At 40.6% G+C, this 20,409-nt stretch overlaps 4 protein-coding genes across 6 annotated transcripts in view; 3 read left to right on the forward strand and 1 right to left on the reverse strand.

The window, feature by feature from the left end:
- LOC143184785 (uncharacterized) overlaps positions 1–263 on the forward strand; it is a 64,031-nt gene extending 63,768 nt beyond the window's left edge. Inside the window, exon 5 of the mRNA XM_076387247.1 lies at positions 134–263. Within this exon, the coding sequence (XP_076243362.1) occupies positions 134–263 (130 nt within the window). The remainder of the gene's footprint in view (positions 1–133) is intronic.
- A 7,602-nt stretch (positions 264–7,865) lies between these two features.
- LOC143184998 (cytochrome b5) lies at positions 7,866–9,524 on the reverse strand. Of its 3 annotated transcripts, none has more exons than XM_076387666.1 (2): positions 9,361–9,524; positions 7,866–8,526 (listed from the first exon to the last, which is right to left on the reverse strand). In XM_076387666.1, the coding sequence occupies exon 2, from the start codon at positions 8,496–8,498 to the stop codon at positions 8,058–8,060; it is 441 nt and encodes a 146-aa protein (XP_076243781.1). In that variant the 5' UTR covers positions 8,499–8,526; positions 9,361–9,524; the 3' UTR covers positions 7,866–8,057. The 3 variants fall into 3 exon arrangements, with proteins under 3 accessions (XP_076243781.1, XP_076243780.1, XP_076243782.1); XM_076387665.1 differs by lacking the exon at positions 9,361–9,524 and adding an exon at positions 9,216–9,292; XM_076387667.1 differs by lacking the exon at positions 9,361–9,524 and adding an exon at positions 9,036–9,185.
- Positions 9,525–12,623: 3,099 nt separating this feature from the next.
- On the forward strand, positions 12,624–14,074 carry LOC143184753 (uncharacterized). The gene is made up of 4 exons (XM_076387212.1): positions 12,624–12,733; positions 12,834–12,926; positions 12,970–13,091; positions 13,620–14,074. The coding sequence occupies exons 1-4, from the start codon at positions 12,624–12,626 to the stop codon at positions 13,841–13,843; spliced, it is 549 nt and encodes a 182-aa protein (XP_076243327.1). The 3' UTR covers positions 13,844–14,074.
- Positions 14,075–19,237: 5,163 nt separating this feature from the next.
- LOC143184997 (junctophilin-2) overlaps positions 19,238–20,409 on the forward strand; it is a 40,462-nt gene continuing 39,290 nt past the window's right edge. The window contains exon 1 of the mRNA XM_076387664.1: positions 19,238–19,553. Within this exon, the coding sequence (XP_076243779.1) occupies positions 19,243–19,553 (311 nt within the window). The 5' untranslated portion in view covers positions 19,238–19,242. The remainder of the gene's footprint in view (positions 19,554–20,409) is intronic.

A 20,409-nucleotide genomic window follows, 5' to 3' on the forward strand; every position in this document is an offset into this window, starting at 1 on the left:
CCTTTACTGTTAAATATTCCTTAGAATACCATTGGTAATCTGAGTTCCTAACATAGCAGAAAACACGATAAAAAGTCACTAAATAGAGGAGCCACAAACATCATCGAGGGCTAATTTTTACACCTGATTTCAGATCACAAAGCGAAAGTCGAGTGCAGCAGCAAAGAGCCGCGACCATGTACGAAGACGGTGCATTCTGCATGGAGACAACCGCGCTGCAATCGGCGTTCGAAAATGGAATAGCTCTATGCAGTTTGATGTAAGCTCCTCTATAACAAGTGGAACGAAACAGCCAAAGAGTTCCAAAAGAAATTTGGAAGACTCAAAGAAAATTGTATTCGAGGAATGGCCCGAAAATAATTCCATCGCGGATGCAACGAACCCTGTCAAAGTCCTCGATTGGCTTTGAAATAATCGATCTCACCCTGGTCCCTCTCCCGCCATTTTCTCGTAGCATCCCGCAAAATGAAACCGCGAAAGTTTCCATCGTGGAACGACCGACAATTAGCAAGAACCTCGATTAGACGTGGAAGATCGACGAGAAGTTTCTAAAGTATTCCTAAACTCGGGGAATTTCAAACTTCTCAGACACACGTTTTTCAAGTTTTCTAGGCACAGCAGCGGTTTCGAAGATCAGCCTCGTAAACTTTCAAGAAACTGCGAGAAATTCTGCAGTTAAAGTTCTGTATCTGAAACTATCGGAAGGTTTCAGCCCAGAGACGTATTTCGATGACTGAAGGCTTCTTAACTGTCTACTGACACCTTCAGAACCATCAGTTGTCAATCAATGTTTGCGTCACTCGCACAAAACACATAGTTGAGAATATCGTTTCTGATTATTTCTACTGCTCGAATACAATTTTCGATTCAAGAGACTCGATGCTCCAAGGAATCGAGCGGAATGTTTCTTAGCGATTAAAGCGTTCGAATAAAAGTCTTATTCGTTACTCACGAATTTGTTGAGAGGAGCTCAGTTCATAGATCCAATTTCTGCATTGTTACGAGCTATGAATGGGATGTGTACTTCGAATTACCTTCATCCTTCCTGGCTGGTCCAGATGCTGTGCGCCAAACTGAAAGAGGAAAAAGGGTATTTCACTATATTAAACAATGGCTTCTTATTACGAACGTTTGTGTATATTATCAGTCTTTCAGGCATTCACTGAGTTACCCAGTGAATGTCGCTGTTACTTTTTCTAAATTATTGTCAAGGGATATGGGCGTGTATCCGAAAATGCATAATAATTATTTTAGGCCTAAATTTAGGGATTAGTAGAGATCTTCTGTTTTTCTACTAATGACTAGTGAATTTGATAAACTCACGATTTTTTATACGTTCGATTTATATATACTATAATTTGTACCATGAACGTGGTATAATATTTGGATAAATGTTTAGTAGTAGTCCTGACATTTTATTCTGTACTGTTTGTACAAGAAATGTAATTTCACGCCGGTGTGCATGATTGATTGCGTACAGTTACATTAAATTATTCATATAAATGGAAGTATAGTTTACTCTCAAGTACTTAGGTAAACGCGCCGTTATAAATGTTATGGATTTTTGGATAAGAGAACGATGGTGGAGCAAGGTTTTCAATCCTTCTATTCACGATAGAACGTTTTCGATTTTTAAAATGTGTGGTCTTCGTTTAAAAGACAATCGCGATCTTTTCACGACAGAAATTTTCTGTGAATCCAAGCTCCAATTACAAATGAAATCGTGATTCTTGAAATAAACTTCAGCGATCGATAAATGGACGATCGCCTCGCAGCGGAACTCAAGTGTTCGTTAATACCGCTCTTTTTATTAATGAACAATCCAAGCAAATACTTAAGGCTCTACTCTGTGTTCACTAAAATTACATTCATCATTATCGCGCTCAGTTCTCAACACAGGATGGGTCTACAAACTGGACTGAGCTATAGCTATGTTCCAGATAAAATTTTTAAAAAACTGCAGAGGAAAATTTTGCATATATGGTAATATATGTATAATATTTTCACAATGTTTTCACAAGTACATCGATGTAGCTGCAAAGTGCAATCATACTTATTTTCAAATGTAGCCCCACGAATTTTTCTCATAGCATGATTCCTCGTATTATTTTCCCTAAAACATTCGACGAAATTATACAAAATCTAAAATATCTTAAAAAATAGACATAAATTTTATTGACACTGTAACCCTAATAATTATTTACGAAAAATAGTACGAGGAATCAGTTTATGTAAAAAAATCGTGACGTTCCATTTTAAAAACAAGTGTACTCTGCAGCTGCACTGATGCACTTGTGAAAAAATCACGCAATTGTTAAACCGTACACAATATTCGTCTGCAATCATTTTTCCGATTTTAACTGGAATAACAGTAAAGCCTATTTTTAAACTATTTTATTGTTTGAACATTTCCTTAATTTAACTGCGTATTCCATGTCCGTTTGCTGAAACATTAACAAGACGATAAACGAATGAAACATTCAGCTCCCATTTAGCAAGAGGAACGGGGCAAGCGGATTATATTCAGCAGCTGGACCGCTAATGAAATTTTTATTTTTCTCGCAGGCACGATTACTGCGAGTGGATATGGAGTTTGTTTTATCGTAAGATTCGAGGAAGCACTGGGTGTTTATCCGAAAAAATAAAGCATACTGAGACTATAAACTCTACAGCGTTGACTCTGCTCTCTATGGTACAGAGAGTAGTCAACGATTTCGTCTGTATTATTCTACTGTACATAATTGTAATTAATTACGAAACGCAGAAGGATGTCATAGTTGCTTCTATTTTACAGAAATTTTAATAGGCACCCTTAAACCTTGTTTTAATAATAACGTCGCGTTCAAACTGGAAGCAGGAAAATTCTCGGTTATCCCTCAAACTGATGAATAAATATTTTCTCAGACTCACAGTACACAGAGTTCAGTTCGCAAAGTAATCCTATTACTTGGTCCGTATAATTAACGTGAAGGAAGATGTTTCATTAAAATGAGAATACTTTCGAATGTGCATGTAAGATACACACTATAAATTGTCTAATAAGTATTTGTCAATCGTGATAGTTCTAATGACTCACTGGCTGAAAGTTGGCAAAGATATACAGTAGAACGCTAATCGTCTAAAAAGATGCAAAATAAGTTCAATCAGATACCTTTAATATTAATTGGAATTGAGACTTCTTAATTTTTTTTTAATTAACGAAAGTAATTATTATAACCTCCCACAAGCTGTATCTAGTAAATATATGCAGGATATTCTACATAATTAGACTACGTTAAATATGATAATTACGAGAGAGATGCTGCATTTCGAAAAATTTCTAATTTTCAATTTAAACTTCTTATTTGAAAAATGTCTAAAAACAGAGTAATAGCAATCTCTTCTACTAGTTTCCTTTTTGTAAAATAACATTCTCTGGAGACATCGAAATTTTCACCGATTTATTCTGCTCGTATAATTAAGCAAAAGAGGGAGTTACCACTTTATTTAAAAATGCAAATACAAAAATACGACAAATAATTTGCATCCCTACACCCCCTTCCAAATGATTGAGCTCCAAGAAATTAGCCTTCTACTGTATTTAAAAACAAATGGAATCCTAATTATCCAAATAGTCGAACGAACACTCTCAATTACCAAATAATCGTTTCAATTAAAGATCGAGCTATTAATTTTTCTACGCGAATCGCCTCGAGGTCCCTCCCACATGTCTCGTCGAGACGATGACGAAAATCGTCGTGACTCACGCGATCGATTAGCGCCAAGCGTAATCGTAATGTTAATCGTACTCACAGCAATTAACCGTGTAAAAGTATCCAGCCACTCGAGGTACCGTATTAGACGATAGACGTACTTTAATTAAACGACGACGCCCTAGGCGGCGTCCTACGAAATGGCTCTCCTAACGGCATACAAATCAGAAAGTAGCCTGTAAAATATCGATGTTTAAAGCGTGTTGAGTGTAACCTAGACTACCATCGTCCGCGTTGACACGTTATAGAACAGCGTTTCGATTTAAATGTAATTAGACAACGGTGTCTATCGTTTAGAGGACTAGAGAACACTACTGTATATCGAGAAAGATATCCTACATCGAACATACTTGTAAATACTTGGTGTCTATTGGCTGTTCACAGTGCTGTTTTTGGAAACGTTCAATTTTCTCTGTGGTACCTGTCGTCGGTGAAAAAATTCTGATTTTCATGGAAATTTTTTATTTCGATTCGACAGAAGGGAATAGAAGCCTGGTGACTCGAATAGAGAAATATCGAGAGACTCTTTCGTTCGAATAGTTTACAGAGTTTCAGAAGCAGCATTCTGTGAATGATAACTCAGTTTCTCCACTCATTCGACTGGAATGAAGACGTTACTCATTATTGTATATAGAACGATTATCATTGTTTCGTGGAAAATCTAATGTGCATAACCGGAAATACAGTTCTCTTAGAGCACAGTTAATAATGGAACAATCTGAAAGTGTATAAATTTTCAGGAGGGCGTTTGGAGATTTATATCTCGATCAGATAAATACTGAAAAACATTCTCTAAATTAAATTTAAGTCAATTCTGGCGAATATAGTCGCAAGCCAGCCGGCTGATATGTTAATTTACAGCGTAATTAGCACGTTGATAATTTCTCAACGCAATATTGCTTCCTGCACGAGCAGGAATAATTACGCAATCGAAGGCAGAATAATTTATCGTTCCCTGAAATTAATTCTCGCGAGCGGCGATTAAACGAGTCGGCAGATTATTGTAATTCGAATCGGCACAAACACTCGCTGGTGCACAGCGTGGACCACGTTAGATTTCCTAACGAATTAATGGATCAAATATCCACGGCGCAGCCGAAACGGTGTGCTACATGTATAGATATTAACATTATGAAGGTGAAACAGTATAGATTATAATCCGTGATGCTTACCGTGTTTCAACGATCTAATGTTAGAGAACTTCGACACTAGTGATCCTCCTGTTCGCTGACAGTTTCGTTTTCCAGCGCAGCACGATCCACTGACTCGATAACATTCACTTTTGGAATTGAACAAAATTAGAAAGAATAATATCACACGAAGAATTGCGAAAAAGAACATGATACATGATTTTACAGAAGAATCCAACACCGAGAGAAAAATATCTAGGTTTGTACAATAATTGTTCTAGGACCACCTCTCTTCCCGACGATAGGAATCAAACTGCGCCGAAAACTCGACTTTCATGGGCGACCAAAACTTGAACAGAGGTATTGAAGGTGTATTGCGAAGTGGAGCTACGAAAATTTACGACTTGACGTGAAACAGAGGGGTCAATTACCTGCCTAGGCGCTGTATACCTTCTGGTATTTTGCTCTGTTTTCTGTTGACGAGATTAAAATCGGTTTTCACTGACGAGTCACAGCGGCAGGAGAATCATACATCGAGCTGACGTATGTCTAAGCGCACACGATCAATCATTTAAGCGACAAGGGATAGTGAAATAAAGGAAAATACAAAATTGTTGTGTGAAGAAGGTTTTTTCAGCTTCCACCGTAAAAATCGTGAGGCAAGCGTTCAGGACCGCGGAAGAGCGCGAAATTTCTAAAATTTGTAGATCCTCTTCTATGAGGGAAACGTTTCTCAAAAAATACGCCGAAGAAACCTTACACTTGAATCGAGAAACAGTTACACTTGCAATCGTTTGCAAATCGGTGTACAGTAAGCTGATAAAGTATTTGCAGTTTGCTTGTCTAGTTTGTGTATAATAGCGTTATATAAAAAAATAATATATTAGTCGGGACTACTTCGCTTAATGAGGGAAGAATAATTTGAGAGTCAAAAAAGTATTTGCAAACTTAGGTTTCGTATAGTAACTCTGTTGGAAAAATTCTTTTATAAGCAATATGTCTTTAAATGAGAGGATTTTTTAAACGATTCATATAATTGGACTGGGGATGTTTATACATTTATTGGAACTTCAAGTGTGCAAAAAATATACCAAATATCCAAAGTACGTATTACATTATTTTTTGAAATTAAATAATATCTCGATTCAGGTTTCATTTTTGTAATCGTACCTATTTCTAATAATATGAATTTGAACGATACCCTTTTGACTCACAAATTATCACTTGTCTATATTATTTTCTTATTATACAATACTGAGTGTTCCAGATGGAAACATCTTTATATACAATAATCTATTAAACGAAACAGTTCCTACAAATATAGTATTTTCCTATGTAGTATTATTACACAAAAAGAACAGCGTGCGCAAATATTTGTCTCACTCACTGTAACTGTTCACCGATTACGAAATTAGCCTTTCAATAAGGATATAATAGTAAGGAGAACGTGCGTCGTGGTGGAAAATGCATTTTCCATGATGGGAAATGAAAAAAGTAGCGTGTGAGATAACTATAATACTTAGATGCATTACTATAACATAGAAATATTTTTCTCATCATCGTGTAACTCGTGTGTTATTTTCTGTGAATGTCGTTAAGTCTTGTCCGTCGTCGAGCACAATGACACGTTACAGATGTTTAAGACACGGAGAAAAGAGAAGTGTTCGTGGATAACAAGAAACTAAGTGTAACGTTCTATCGGTATCGCATTAACGAGGAACTACAGCTGAATTGCTATGTCGTATTGTATGTTCTGTATATTATGAATGTTTAGAGGACCAAGAAATATACTGTACCGGTGTATAACACGTCTATTTATTCCTAACACCCTGTTAACCCTTAATTGATCTGACGAAATCGCGGAAATTATCGTAACTCAATTTTTTTTGCAGGATATTAAAAGTAGATATTCGAGGATAATTCACAAAGATGACTAAATCGAAAAATTTGGAAATTTCTGTATTATTATGAACTATTCATCGTGATAACGAAATTGTGGATAATAATTTCATAACTACATTATTATCGAGACCTGGGTTAGGTTACAAAGATGAATAAACTGAAAAATTTCGAAATTTCTGTATTATTATGGATTATTTTTCGTGATCATGAAATTGTAGATAATAAGTTCAAAAGTACAATGTTATCCAGACCTGGGCACATTATTGGAAATATTATATCGTGTAATGCAATATTTTATTATTGTATATTTATTTTATTTTTCAAATATAATTGCTTCATTTTATAACGAAAAATAATTTTGAACGTAATTATTTTGCTACCTGAATAATTTAAAAATGTTTTATACTGTGAGTTTTACTATACGGCATTATTTTAATAAATAATTATTTCCTCTTTAGGTTTTGAAATAAAAAACAAATAGAGATACGTAATTCAATACTTGATATTGCTGTTATTTCAAGACATTTATATTTTCTAATGACATATTACAAATATCAAACGTAAATATACTAGTTTACGTAGTTATTTTATATTTTCATTGGAAATAAAATTCGCCCAGTTTTAATACTAAAAAAGTTTATGTTTCCGTATGTATGTACAAAATTGAAATAAGTATAAAAGATAAATCAAGGTAGGTGAATGATATGCTAATTAATCCAAGTTAAATTCTCAATTAGAGTTGAGAATTCTGTTACACAGTAGCTGAATAGTTTTCTGAGGCACGGAGAAATCCAGGCAGTGGAACGGTGCATGTAAAGTGATCACGAAAACGTGACTTAAATAACTGACTTTGTAACCGCAGGCGAGAAGTATCTAATTTCACGATACCTAATTAAAAATGACAAACATCTTATAAAGTCTCAGACAGCTTCGCGTGCAGAGGATCAAAATAAGTCACACAAAAATTGGTTGAATATATACCTACTACTATATTCCACAAACAAATATAAAAAAACCTTCCGTAGCATTCAGCGAAAAAAATTCTACAGTAATCCTATGTATAAAATAGAAATACTACCAATAAAAATCAGCATCACTTTATTTCTCTGTCATGTTATATTACAAATAAATAACGAATAAATTATGTCACATTTGTCAATAAAGAAAAAATACACATACATTCTAAAAACAACTCTCCTCAGAAGTAACCGATCTTTTATCACAAAATAAGTAATTATAATACAACAAAGGAATAACAATTCTATTTTACCCACTAATATCCAGCAACCTTGACACCATTTGGCACACGGAAGATTCTCTCTTCCGGCGGAAGTTCGCCTATGAGATACTTCTTCAAGATCTGTCGAGCATTACTCGAGTGTCCAGTGCCAATGAAGGCCAAGGTCCCGTCTCTGCCAGCGTACTCGAGGATAACATCCGAGCCACCTGGATGACTCCTCAGAAAGTCCGTGCAGTCATACACGAAATCGTGGATCACGATCCAGCAACTGTCAGCCGTATCATGCCAGGCGACTTCGTCCAAATTAATCGTCCGTATCTCCTTTGGCTCCTCTTTCGTGGAAGCTCTCGGTTCCTCTTTGCTCTGTTTCGATACCTCGATAACACTGCCGCTACCCAAACCGACGAAGCCCTCTTGATGTGGTATCGAGTCCCTCAGATGAAACGATCGAAACGTCAGGCTCAGAAGGTCCATGTCACCGAGAGTTATGTTACCAGTAGTTCTGAAAGCGAAACATTGACGTCGAATTAGCAGGAGTTTCGTCATGTTGAAGATCGTTTTTGAAATTGTTTTCACATATACAACGCTCGCGGATAAATGGAACGCTGCAGATCCACGTAACGTTGCATCATAATCGCATCAATCTTCAGCGTGAGAAGTCGACGTCGAGGTTGACGCGTCTCGATAAGAGCGTCGAGGAAATTGTAAACGTCTGCGTTGAAAATCGCGAGGTCGCGTGTCACTCGCGCGTCAAATTCCATGAGCATAGTGGAAGGGGGATTCGCGAGGAAATAGATAAGGATCCTTGGAGACAAACAGCGTAAAAAGTCAAACTGATTTCTCGATTTTCAGCTTGGTCTGCTTGACATAGAGTGATAAGTCAGAATTGAAGTTCTGGAGATACATGTATAAATTCTACTCGTTGTAACGTCACGACTCGTTACCACGCATTAATAGAGCATAAAATACTCGTTTCTCTGGCCAACTAATTTATTTATTGTTTACGTTTACCTGGTCAGAAAAAACTAATAAAAATTCAAGAAATAGCAACCAGATATTTGAGACAACTCAAATTTTGATTTTCTCCGCGGAATAATTTGGATTCTTTCCAATGCACAAAAAAATTAACAGTTTCACTTTGTTTCACTGGACTAAGCTCACCAAAATATACATTAGTAAAAGACCAATTACTTTTGCTCATCTTCGCGATTATCATCCATGTTCCTCGACCCTCTAAGCTGCATCCGTGCGTTGTCACTCAAGGGACATTGCACGCTGCACTGAACGCCATCGAGAAATCAATTCCCACCTGGGGAAGGGAAAATAATTGTATTACCGGTTGAAACCTGATGCGTGCAGGCAAGGTGTTCCCTGGCCACTATCTCAGTAATCCAACGCTGTTGCGAGCCTGAAATCGCTGTTGCATCGCTTCTTCAAGTTGAACGACTGCACCTCGGGGAATCACCCAATCCACTTCTCACCAGTTGCCTCGGTGTCAATCTATAGATCGCCTTCTGTCAGTTGTCAACAGTAACTTTAAATCGCTGCTGATCGTACTTATGCGCTTAGATAATCTTAGGCAGCTCGATTAGTAACGCAATACCGCGTTATCAAGTTTACGTTACTGCTTGCAATTGTAATACATATTAGCGATGCATTGTTTGTTCGTTGTCGAGATAAAATTTAGTTTACGTAGCTTCTTTGCATCACTCGAATATGGTGTAACAACTGTTTATGTGGTAAAGTTTAGTCGAGAATGGGTTCTGGTAAACAATCGTTACAAATGAAATTGTAGATGAATGAGTGGTACGTATGTAGACAGAAATTGTAAAGTAAAATATTGATAGAATAAGTACTTACTGGTGATTTGTAGAAGCTCCTTTTCTTCACAAATGGTACTTCCGCGAATAAGTATTACTTTTTTTAGAGAAAACGTATTTTTAAAGAAACTATTCTAGTCACCTCTGAATTTATACAATATACGCCCAATGGAAATTCACATTTTATTTCAGATACAGCCAAACTGTCAACTCTTACTAATGATAAAATGATACGCATACATGTCCCAGCATTTAAGTTACAAATTAGAAATGCAACTTCTTCAATTTAAAACTTTATTTCAATTTAATCTCCAGTTCTTCAGAAATTCCTTTATATTCAAATGATACTCGGTATATGGAAATGCATAGACCACAATTTTTTCTTCAGAATGAACAGTTTTCGAGGAAGAACTAATTGATACTGCAACGCATTCTGAATATTAACGATCTCTGTTGATGTTCTCACTGTTTGTTTTGAATTTCATTATCGCAACAGTGTGCAGTGGTTTTGCACGTGCTATATTAAAAGTTCATTCCTGACTTCTTTTTAGATTTCCTTCCTTTTTTATTAGTAGTTATATAATTGAATAGCTAGTCTAAGCTTAGTCAATTGGCGAAAAAAAGTAAAAAGTAGAGAGTGATGACTAGAATCCTATGTAGAAATGTGTAGAATACACTCGGGTAGTTTACGAGCTACGTTATCACTATCGAATCACACTAAATGTTACCGATTTAGTCTAAAATAGGATTACAACGTTCTGAGTATTAGGAATTAAAGTTAAATATTTTTAGAAATTTCCAAAATCACTGTTCGTAAAGATAGAGGACGCAGGCAGACGAAAGGCCTTTTATGAAGTCGGTATTACAGAATCACATAAGATGGTAGGTCTATCCTATCAATGATAAAATATACGCATTACTAGTCTCTGATTCTATACTTTATCACTGAGCAGCGTCGGTGACTAACTGGTTGCAGGCGTAGCATGTCGATATCTAACTGTCTGTCGATACAAAGCTGGTTGCTCATCGCCTCGTGCTGACATCTCGTCAGCACATGGCAAGATTTACATTTTGCAGCTAGTAACTAACGATACCATTTCAGAAAAGTTATGTACCTACTACACAATAAACAAATGTAACTTTTTGTTTTAGAATAGATAAGTAGAAAAATTATACTTAATGATTTATTGCCCAGGAAGTTAATTGTGTGAAACACAAAAGAAAATATGAAACGTGAACCCTATGTTTAAAGAAACAAAAACTAATGTATGGCAGAAGAAAACTGCATGATCGAATTTCGGTTTATTTGCAATATTCATGAAAAAAATTAATTGAATCTAAAAATGTTATGCAATGAAAATCGTAAGATTTCGTGTGAGTCAATAGCAAATTCTATTTCATTTTTCACAGAATATTACAAAAGTGGCTGTCTTCGATTTTCCGATAAATGCTGCCGCACCTCGATTTTCCGACCAGAGCGCACATATTCTACCCTACATTCGAAATATGTACTACATAGATTATACAGCGTGTACGTAAACGCGTTCCACCGTCTCCCCCTTTTTATATTCTTATTTATATACAATAAGTAACTTAGGGGAAGCAATTTTCTCGAAACTAGTATTTTATTTTACTTCAGAAAATATAAGTGCGATACAACACACTTGTTCCACGTAGCAATGCGCTACCCTTTACTTTATCAAAGACACTCATCCTGTGACTTGTAAGTATCCACTATTTACAATTCCCTGAAATACTTTAAAATTTTCATACTCCTACGAATTGCAGAGATACGAGGAACTCTCTGCCTTCGAATCCTCTTCAATCTTCAGAAACATGATCCTTAAATCTCCCTAAACAGCTTATCAAGACCTGCCCAAGAACACACAGTATTCCTTACCTTCCTCCAACATTCAAACAATCATAAAAGCCACAGAATCTTCCCTCAAAGAAATCGGATTCAGAATTTCAATATTTCATCAACCACCCAAGACCTCTTAACTCCCTTGCAAAAAGGGACACCTGAACTCCTCAAAAGAACTTAAGAAGCTCCTCTTCCAAGATTAAATCCTCCTTTCCAAATACAAGCTTCATAATCCTTCCTCATAAAATAATGAAACCCTCCAACACCAAGAATCAAGCCTCCAAAAACCTCCCACCATCGAATCCCTAAATCAATCCCAAGATCCCGATCATCTGAGCGCCGATCACTCTCGCGACTCTCGGCCGAGGCGTGAGCGGCGTGTAGCGGCCATCGGTATCGAACAGCGCATGTGTCCTACAGAGCGGTCGACGAGAGGCGCCACGACGCCGGCGTCGCACGGCGTCGAGGGCAGCGCCGACGACGACGCACGGCGAGCTGGATAGTCGCAATCATGCCACCACCCTGACGCACGTCCCCGTATCCACGGTGCGTGTACGACGACGCAAGGGGATCTAAACGCGAGTCTCCGCGAGGAAAACGATCAACGAGGGCAGGAACGAGGGTCCAGGTGGACAGGGAGCGGGGTCAGGCGGTGAGGAGACCCAACGAGAAGGAAGCCAGGCCCAGGGCGACGCGAAACGACCGAGAGTGTGTTGACCAAGGGGGCACCCGGTGAAAAAACGGTGGTCTCGGGGCAGAAGCCAGCGATCGACGCGTCCACGGTGGCCCTTCGATGCCCGAGCGTCGGGACGCCGCATCGCGCAAGGGTACGCACCGTCTAGATAGAGCGACAGTATCGACGGACGTGCGTCTGGCTGCGTGTGCGTGTCTCTGGTGCAGGGGTTGCGTGCGTGGATGCAGAGTGGCGCAGCTGCGGGGTGCATCGACAAGTGTCGCGCGGCCCAGATGCACGTGTGCGGAAAAACGCGTGTTTCTGCCTGCCGACCGGTGTGCCTGTGTAGCATGTAGCGTGACCGACACCGTGTGTTGTCCCGAGTCGCACGTGTCGCCGCGGATCGATCGGCCGGAAGTGTGAACTGTACGAGCTCTAGAGCCGTGCTCTAGACGTGCAACCTGTCCCCTGACCCAGGTCGAGGACCAACGATTCCTGCTGCCTGCTTCCTCGTCTCTGACGCGAGCGCCTCGCTCGCTGACCGTGTTTGCCTCTATTTCCGTGTGTTTTCGTTGGTGATGCCTGCAGCTGCGGATACGGCACTGTGATTTTTCTCGGGTATTTTTGGGACGGCACTGGGTCGCTCTCCGATGAACTTGATGCTAATTGCGATATTCGACCGTCTCTTGGGGACCTTATCAGAGATCCAGGTTTGATAGATGATAGGATATCTTAGGTGACGCTGATAAATTTCTTTCGGTAATGGGAAGCCTAAGGGTCGAACCACTATCGATACGTTCATGGTCTACTCACGTTCAATTCTTGGAGCTACACTCTTCTAACGCACGGTTGAACCGAGGTTGGAGCGTTACTCATGATATGAGCGTGTACACTTAAAACAATGAAACACGATGAAATAATATTTGATCGAACCGAGAGCGGAGAGTGAGCGGACCGTGAGCGTATTGATATTGTAGTTCGATCCTAAGGGAGTCGTTTCAAGTGGATCTCAAGTTTTATTTGATCTTCTCTGGAGGAAATATCGAAGGAATTATTCGAATATAAAGAATCTTAACCCTTTGCACTCGGAAGTCCTGATTTTCTATACATTTTGTCCTCTCAAAAGGAACATCCGAGTGCAGATTTAAATTTAATATACCTTCTATTAATTGGCTACATTCACAGCTTTTCTTATTCTATTATTTCCATTTCTAATACGTCTATTTTCCCTATATAAGGAACAGTACATCTCGAATCGATCCTCATCTCCGATTCCTCAGCTCTCGCGAGCGTTCTCCCGCGTGACAACCGCGTGACCGCTCACAGCCATCGGCATAATCGGCTCTGGGTGACGCGACTTATCATCTCCGTGCACGTCGCGGCCACCATGCAGTCGGATGCGTCTGTCGGTGCAAGAGGCATGCGTGGAACGAGGGCGTCGCACGTTCGGGCTACGCTTTAATATCTTCGCCAGCGGGGCGGAGAATTGTTGACGAATCGACGAGAAACTGGGTCCTCGGATTCTTCTCGCGCAGAAACACGGTTCAGACGCTGGCACGCGAAACCGCGTTTCAAGACCGCACATCCTCACAAGAGTTATTTTAATAATGAGGGTGTACCGCGCGCTTTGTAGCCTCCTTTCTTTTCCTCCTGGCCGCGCGCGCGTGGGGAACGCGCGGCGATTATTTCTCGTTCTTGCGTGTAACAATAAAACGGTGATCGATTAATTGATTTCTGTTATATAAAAAAGGAGGAGGACGCCGCGCGCGGACGCTCGAGAACGCTTCGTCCCACAAAACGCGACTCCTCGAGTCACCGCGGCATCGGCTGCTTGTAGGATCGTTGACACGAACCGAGCCTATTGGTCGAATGCGACTCTAATAAATTCAACGGAGCCCTATTTCTCGCGGGAGAGAAAAGTATCTGACCGACATCGTTGCGCCGCATGTGCAGCATCAAAAATGCAGCCCTATGCACCGTCTATAGACGCTCGTTGGTTCCCCTTCGACGATCGAACTCGCCGCGAACGCGGTGGAACGAGAGTTTCGAACAGTTTGAACGTTCAAGTAAATTCTTGACTTTCAGTTGGTACGAAGTCAGGATTATAATGTAACATGCTGGGTTCTGACTCTTTAGGAAATTTGATTTGTAGGGATGTGATAGGTGTGCAGAATGTTGCCATACTTCTTGTGAGTCATAAGGAATTCGTTTCGGTAGAAGTCAGAAATGCTGGATACTATTAGTGTAGAGTTTCTAAGGAGAAGAAACTTTTGGTTCACAGTGCCCTAGCTAAATATTGTAACGGGTTAGGGAAGAATATTTTTGCAGAAAAACAAAGTAGTTAATGTTACTTTTCACCTGGAAAATACCTATGATGATTTATGAAGTAATAATTTTGAAATGAATATTAATGTAGATATCGCTAAACGTCATGTTTTCTGTCTTCTATAGCCAACCTCCTAGTTATTCAATTATTCAAACTTAATGAAAGATCACTTCTTTGATTACTAATTTATTTCAGACATTAGAGAGAAACAACATTCTGCAACTTCCTGAAGATAAGTATAGCGAAATTGTGTACATATATTATAATAAATGCATACATATCCATATATATGTATACATACATATACTATAATAAATATATAGAAAATTTACGACTTTCAAATCCATCAATTTTTGTAAATTATTCATAGGTACTTTTTATATTAAATATTAAAAACTAAATTATTATTAATAGTTCTCTCTTCGTACCAACTATAACATGGATGTTTAAGTTTTGAAAGAAATTTTCCAAGTTTTGAGTTCTTTAAATTGTCAATTGATTAGTCAAAATAGATATGGGGCAATGGGATAGCCTACTCAAGAATAATACAACCTCAAAATTTCATAATCTGAAACACATTTTCCTCTACTTAGAAACCTTGTGAAACATAGAATTTTATAAATTAAAATGCAGTATTCTCTCGTTATAAGCTCGTTTCTATTTCGATATCGTTTGAAACTATTTAGAGCGCGAGAAATATGCTTGTATGCAGTAACACTTACATCTTTGATAAGCTCAAAGTGAACTACCGTCAATATAAGCTAATCTCGAAAAGTGTCCCTTGCTATAAACTCGTCAGTGAGCTGTGAAATTATATTGTGGGAAATCTAGATAAAAGTTCAATTTCAGATTCCATTTTTCATATTAAATCATAGATTACGAAGTATCATGATAATGATATGATTCCATTATACGAGGAGAGTGAAAAAGTCTTAATGAAGATATGTATAATACATGAATACAAGATTAGTATGTAAAGAACGCGATTCAATGATTACAGGAATTATAGTCTAACCTGTGATTATTATGATTATGAAATGTATCATTTATGAATGAATTCTAGGATTAAGAATCTCTGTAGTAATCTTTGTGAATCGAACACTATTCAATTTTTTAAATTAATTTTTCGTTTCGTAACTACTCCCTGAAAAATAAGAAAAAAATTTCTTTGGTGTTTAAAAGCACAAATAACAAGTTAAATAAATATTCTGTTCCTGTTACGCAGATTCACAAAAAATAATTACTTTTATGAGAGAAGTCGCATTATATCACTGCTAGATCTTTATGGAGTTAAGTCAGGTATCAAGCATTACAGCGAGTGAATACTGTGTTTTTGTTAATAATCAGTTGTGTACTCTCCTATTTGCAGACCCTACACCACACACTTAGATTGAAATTATTTCACAGTACAGTGTTCTTTAAATTTCTTTGGGGCATTTTAATAGTTGTGGAAAGTGTTGAGTAATTTACAATTTTTTTACAGATCGATAAAAATGTAAAAAATTCTATTTTCTTTTCATTTACTTCAGAACTATCGCTTCTCTTGAAAACACAAACTGTTTTAAAGTAGACAGTGTCCTGCAAATTGTAACACAATTGAGCACGGAGTAAATCCTCACGACAAAAATGAATTGGAAAAGAAGCACAACATTTATTCGAATAAGGCTTCATTTTCAAGAAAATCGATTTTGATCATTTACAAAGCAAACTCAAGTGCATTTAACTTGCACTAACTTGGTGGGCCTTGCTGTACAACCTCACCTTTCACAGCTACACCTCTCTTACCGTCACATTTTAACAATGTGAAATAACGAAAATATTTTTTTCCTCAAAATTTCATTTCATTATTAAAATTCATTATCTATAAAGCTGTCTACACTTAGATAACAACAAACATTTTGTTACGTCTTGTTGCTTATAGCGTGTAACTAAAAACCTATGCGTTTTTGGACATATATGCATTTGAACTTTCCACTGCCTATGTCTCTAGAACCTACACTCCAAAAGTGTCCCACGCTTTTCTTATTTTTCCCACAAGAGGCGATAAAATATAGCTTGCTGTTGCCTCAATGTAGGCATAGCTTAAGGATTACGCGCAGATTTGGTACATTTGAACAAAGTCATTCTCCCTGAAACCGAAGCCATATTTGAAAAACTTCTGAATCACTTCTCCATTTTACTACACTTTGCGGGACACCCTATACATCTACCAGCAACGTCCCACTTCACATTCATACAACTCTCACTATCCACTTCAGGCTCATTCATAGATCCCAAGAATTTCATCGTGACAAGGTCCTAGAACCCCCATATCAGTCTTCAGCTCCACCAGGCACAGGTCCCCGCGATACTCGATGTAGCCGTCGACCCAGGGCCACGTCCTCAGGCTCATAGTCAGGCCGCGAAGGAAGCATCGCTCGAATCCGTATTCCGGCAAATCGCCGGCGATTTTCCGCGGCGCGAGAACTCCTACTATTTATAAATGGTTTGTACCCGGTCGCATTGGCGAACTTCGGTCCGCTCGAGCTGCCGCCTCGTGGGCCACCGGCGTGGGGAACAATTCGCCACCCCATGGTAAAAATAGAAGCTCCTAGCCAGCTAGCCGAACCTCGAGGCTGGCGTTCGGGCGCTCTAGCATCGCCGCTAGAACGGACGTGCGGACGCTGAGCGTCTAGCAGCAGAGTGAGCAACGCCGCGGCGCGCCCCTGCCGACGATCATGACGACGACGTACAAGACGACGACCGAGACGACGACAGCGACGACGACAGCGGTGATGCTGGTGCACCAGGTCGCCACGACACCTCGAGGCCCGTCATCGTCGCCGTGAGAGGAGCCGAGTGCGCGCGTGTGCTCCGTCCGGCTGGCCTCTTCGTCCTCTTCCTCCTCTCTCGTTCTTCTCGTGTTTCTGCCGCCGCGGACCGAACGCACAGTTCCGCCGAACGAATCCGCCCGATAGTCGGCTAGAAAACCGGTCTCCGTCTCTCTCTAGACCCCGAGGATCCGCTCTACATTATTCCCGGACCGAACATCACCAAGCTACTTCGTAAAGTCTAGTGAATATTTTAAGACCGACAAGAGCACGCATGTAGGAAGAGGCGGCGCGGGCTGATTCACTGGCCGCCGTTCGAACGTAGGAGGACCACGGGAACCGCTCGGAGATATGCTGCGAGAAATCCTCTTGGTCCACCGTGAACAAATCCTCTTGGACCACGGGATAGGGGAGTAGTCCTCCTAAGACGAGCTTTCGCGCCTTTGTTCGCGAGTGGACCGACCACGACGGGGCGCAAGAGCGACCGAGACGGAGAACGGCCGAGTCAGGGGACGAGAAAGAGACAGAGGTAGAGGGAAAGAGAGAGGGAGAGAGAGAGAGGGCCACATTCCGAGCGGATCACGGATGCTTATAGAAGCGTTGCGTAACGGCGTCAGACGGACGGCGAATCCGCGGCTGCTGGGCCGTCGAGTTTCGACAACTTCGACGGAAAACCTCTGCCGCGGCTTCTTCTGGCATCGGTGACGACCATCGGACGCCTGGAGACGGACGCTGTGCCGATTTCGGGAACAACTAGTGCCCCTAGAAGTGCCGTGCCATTCTCTGTGTCGGCGCAACTGCTCGATCCGGGTCGATTCGCGGTCGGGACGTTCATCGTCGATCCTGGTACCGTGGGATCGGGAATCGGGTCGTGTGCACGTGCCTGTGGGTGTGAGTGTGCCCTGGGGAGGGCAAGGGGGTGATCGATCTCTGCCGCGGGAAGATCGGTGGCGAGGGATGAGGCGAAGGAGGTACCGATAAGAGGGTGAGAAGCGTGATCAGGTGTCGCGGGGAGATCCTATGGGTGTATCGATTCCGCGTGGAGCGTTTCAAGGCTAACGGGCGAGTCGCGATCGTCGAGGCTGTGATCGTTGAGAGACTCGGGACCTGCCGTGATCCGCTTCTCTCTGGCCCGCTCCTCTCCGACGGGACTAAAATTAACCCGTGTCGAATCCTAGAGAATATCTAGCTTCGCTGTTCGGGCTGATTTTCGTATTTTTAGATCGTACACAAAGAGGAGAAAAACGGCATCCGTGACAGCCGGCTGAGGATCGACGCGGGTATAACGATCCCTTCGATCGGCGGATCCGCGGTCGGTGCTCGAGTCCTCGCGACCCCTCGATCGCCGCGTCTCTGACCGTCGTCGGTTGGTCAGAGGCGAGAGTGACGAGTGGCGTGAGGTCGAGGATAAAGTCTGCTCGCCACTCGGGACAGATCAACAGAGGGTTGTTCGGTGATCTTGCAGAGAGCTGTTGGATCGCGTGAGACGGGAAACGTGGAGGCGGACGGGGAGGATGGAGCAACGTCCAGGGGGACGCGTGTGCGATTTTTGCTAACGGGCCAACACGACGACAATAACGACGACGAAGACGAAGACGAAGACGACCACGACGAAGAGGAAGAAGAAAAAGACGAAGATTACGACGTGGCTGGTGGGGAAACCAGGAGGAGGTGGTGGTGGTGGCGGAGGAGGCGGTGGTGGTGGAGGAGCTACGGTGAAGAGAGATGCAGCAACAGTCGCAGTCTGGCCAACAGTCCGGGGCACCGAACGGGGTGGCAGGTGGTGCCCCTTTGTCGCAAACAGGTGGCATAAACTCGACCCAACCTGGAGCGACAGGTACCGCCACGGCGGCGTCAAATCGTGCCCGGGTTAACGGCGGCAGATTCGATTTCGACGATGGCGGCACCTACTGCGGCGGTTGGGAGGACGGCAAGGCTCATGGACACGGCGTCTGCACCGGACCCAAGGGCCAAGGCGCCTACTCCGGTAGCTGGCACTATGGGTTCGAGGTCTCCGGTGTCTACACCTGGCCTAGGTGAGATCAGACGTTCGGTTTCTTATTCATTTTTGGCATGCTATCAACCCTACTCCACGATCTTGGCCGAGATTCGCTTGGGAAAGTGATGGTTCTCCTTTTGCTTTAAAATTCACGGTGCGATTTTTGGGGAAAGTTTAAGAAACATTTGACCCTTTGATTTGTGGGCTTTCTAAGGGTTGTATATTTCAGGTTTAATATAGGGGGGAAAATGGGATTTGTAATTTTTTGAAGGAACCCGTAATCGAGGTCTGTGCATGTCGTTAGTGTGCTAGAACAATGGTACATCTTATGAAATACAAATTCTGAGATATTTGCACGAAGGAATTTTTAAAGCGCTAGGTTTATATGAAACAGCGAAATTTTGAATTATTACGGCACTATTAATTTAATGTTTTCATGTAGTTATTACTTTTTTGGCAAACCCATGATATGGGAAATTGATAAACTTCATCAGCTATCTTCTCTCAAATTATTGAAGAGATTTTAATCAAATTCTGAATGAGTACTCTGTTAATGGTACTAGAAATTAATAATATGATACTTGTTTTCCATGTACAAGCGCAACTTCCTAAATTTAGTGATGCAACATGTTCATTAATTTTTTCGGGTTTATTACAAACATTTGATTAAGTTCGTTTCCTTAGGTCTTAAAAGAATAGGTTAAAACAAATAAAAAAGATACAGTCTTACAAGAGGTCCTTTATCAGTTTATGGAAAGGGTAATTAATAGGCTTATGTTAATCTTTGTACACTGTCCAAGTAATTGTCGTACAAACATAATGCAATTCTTTTTTGTTGTTATCAAAAATCTAAAATATCTACATAGATTGAACAATCTTAAAAAAAATGTAAA

This window comes from Calliopsis andreniformis, chromosome 10 (genome assembly GCF_051401765.1).
Source record: "Calliopsis andreniformis isolate RMS-2024a chromosome 10, iyCalAndr_principal, whole genome shotgun sequence".
Classification (NCBI taxonomy): Eukaryota; Metazoa; Arthropoda; class Insecta; order Hymenoptera; family Andrenidae; genus Calliopsis; species Calliopsis andreniformis.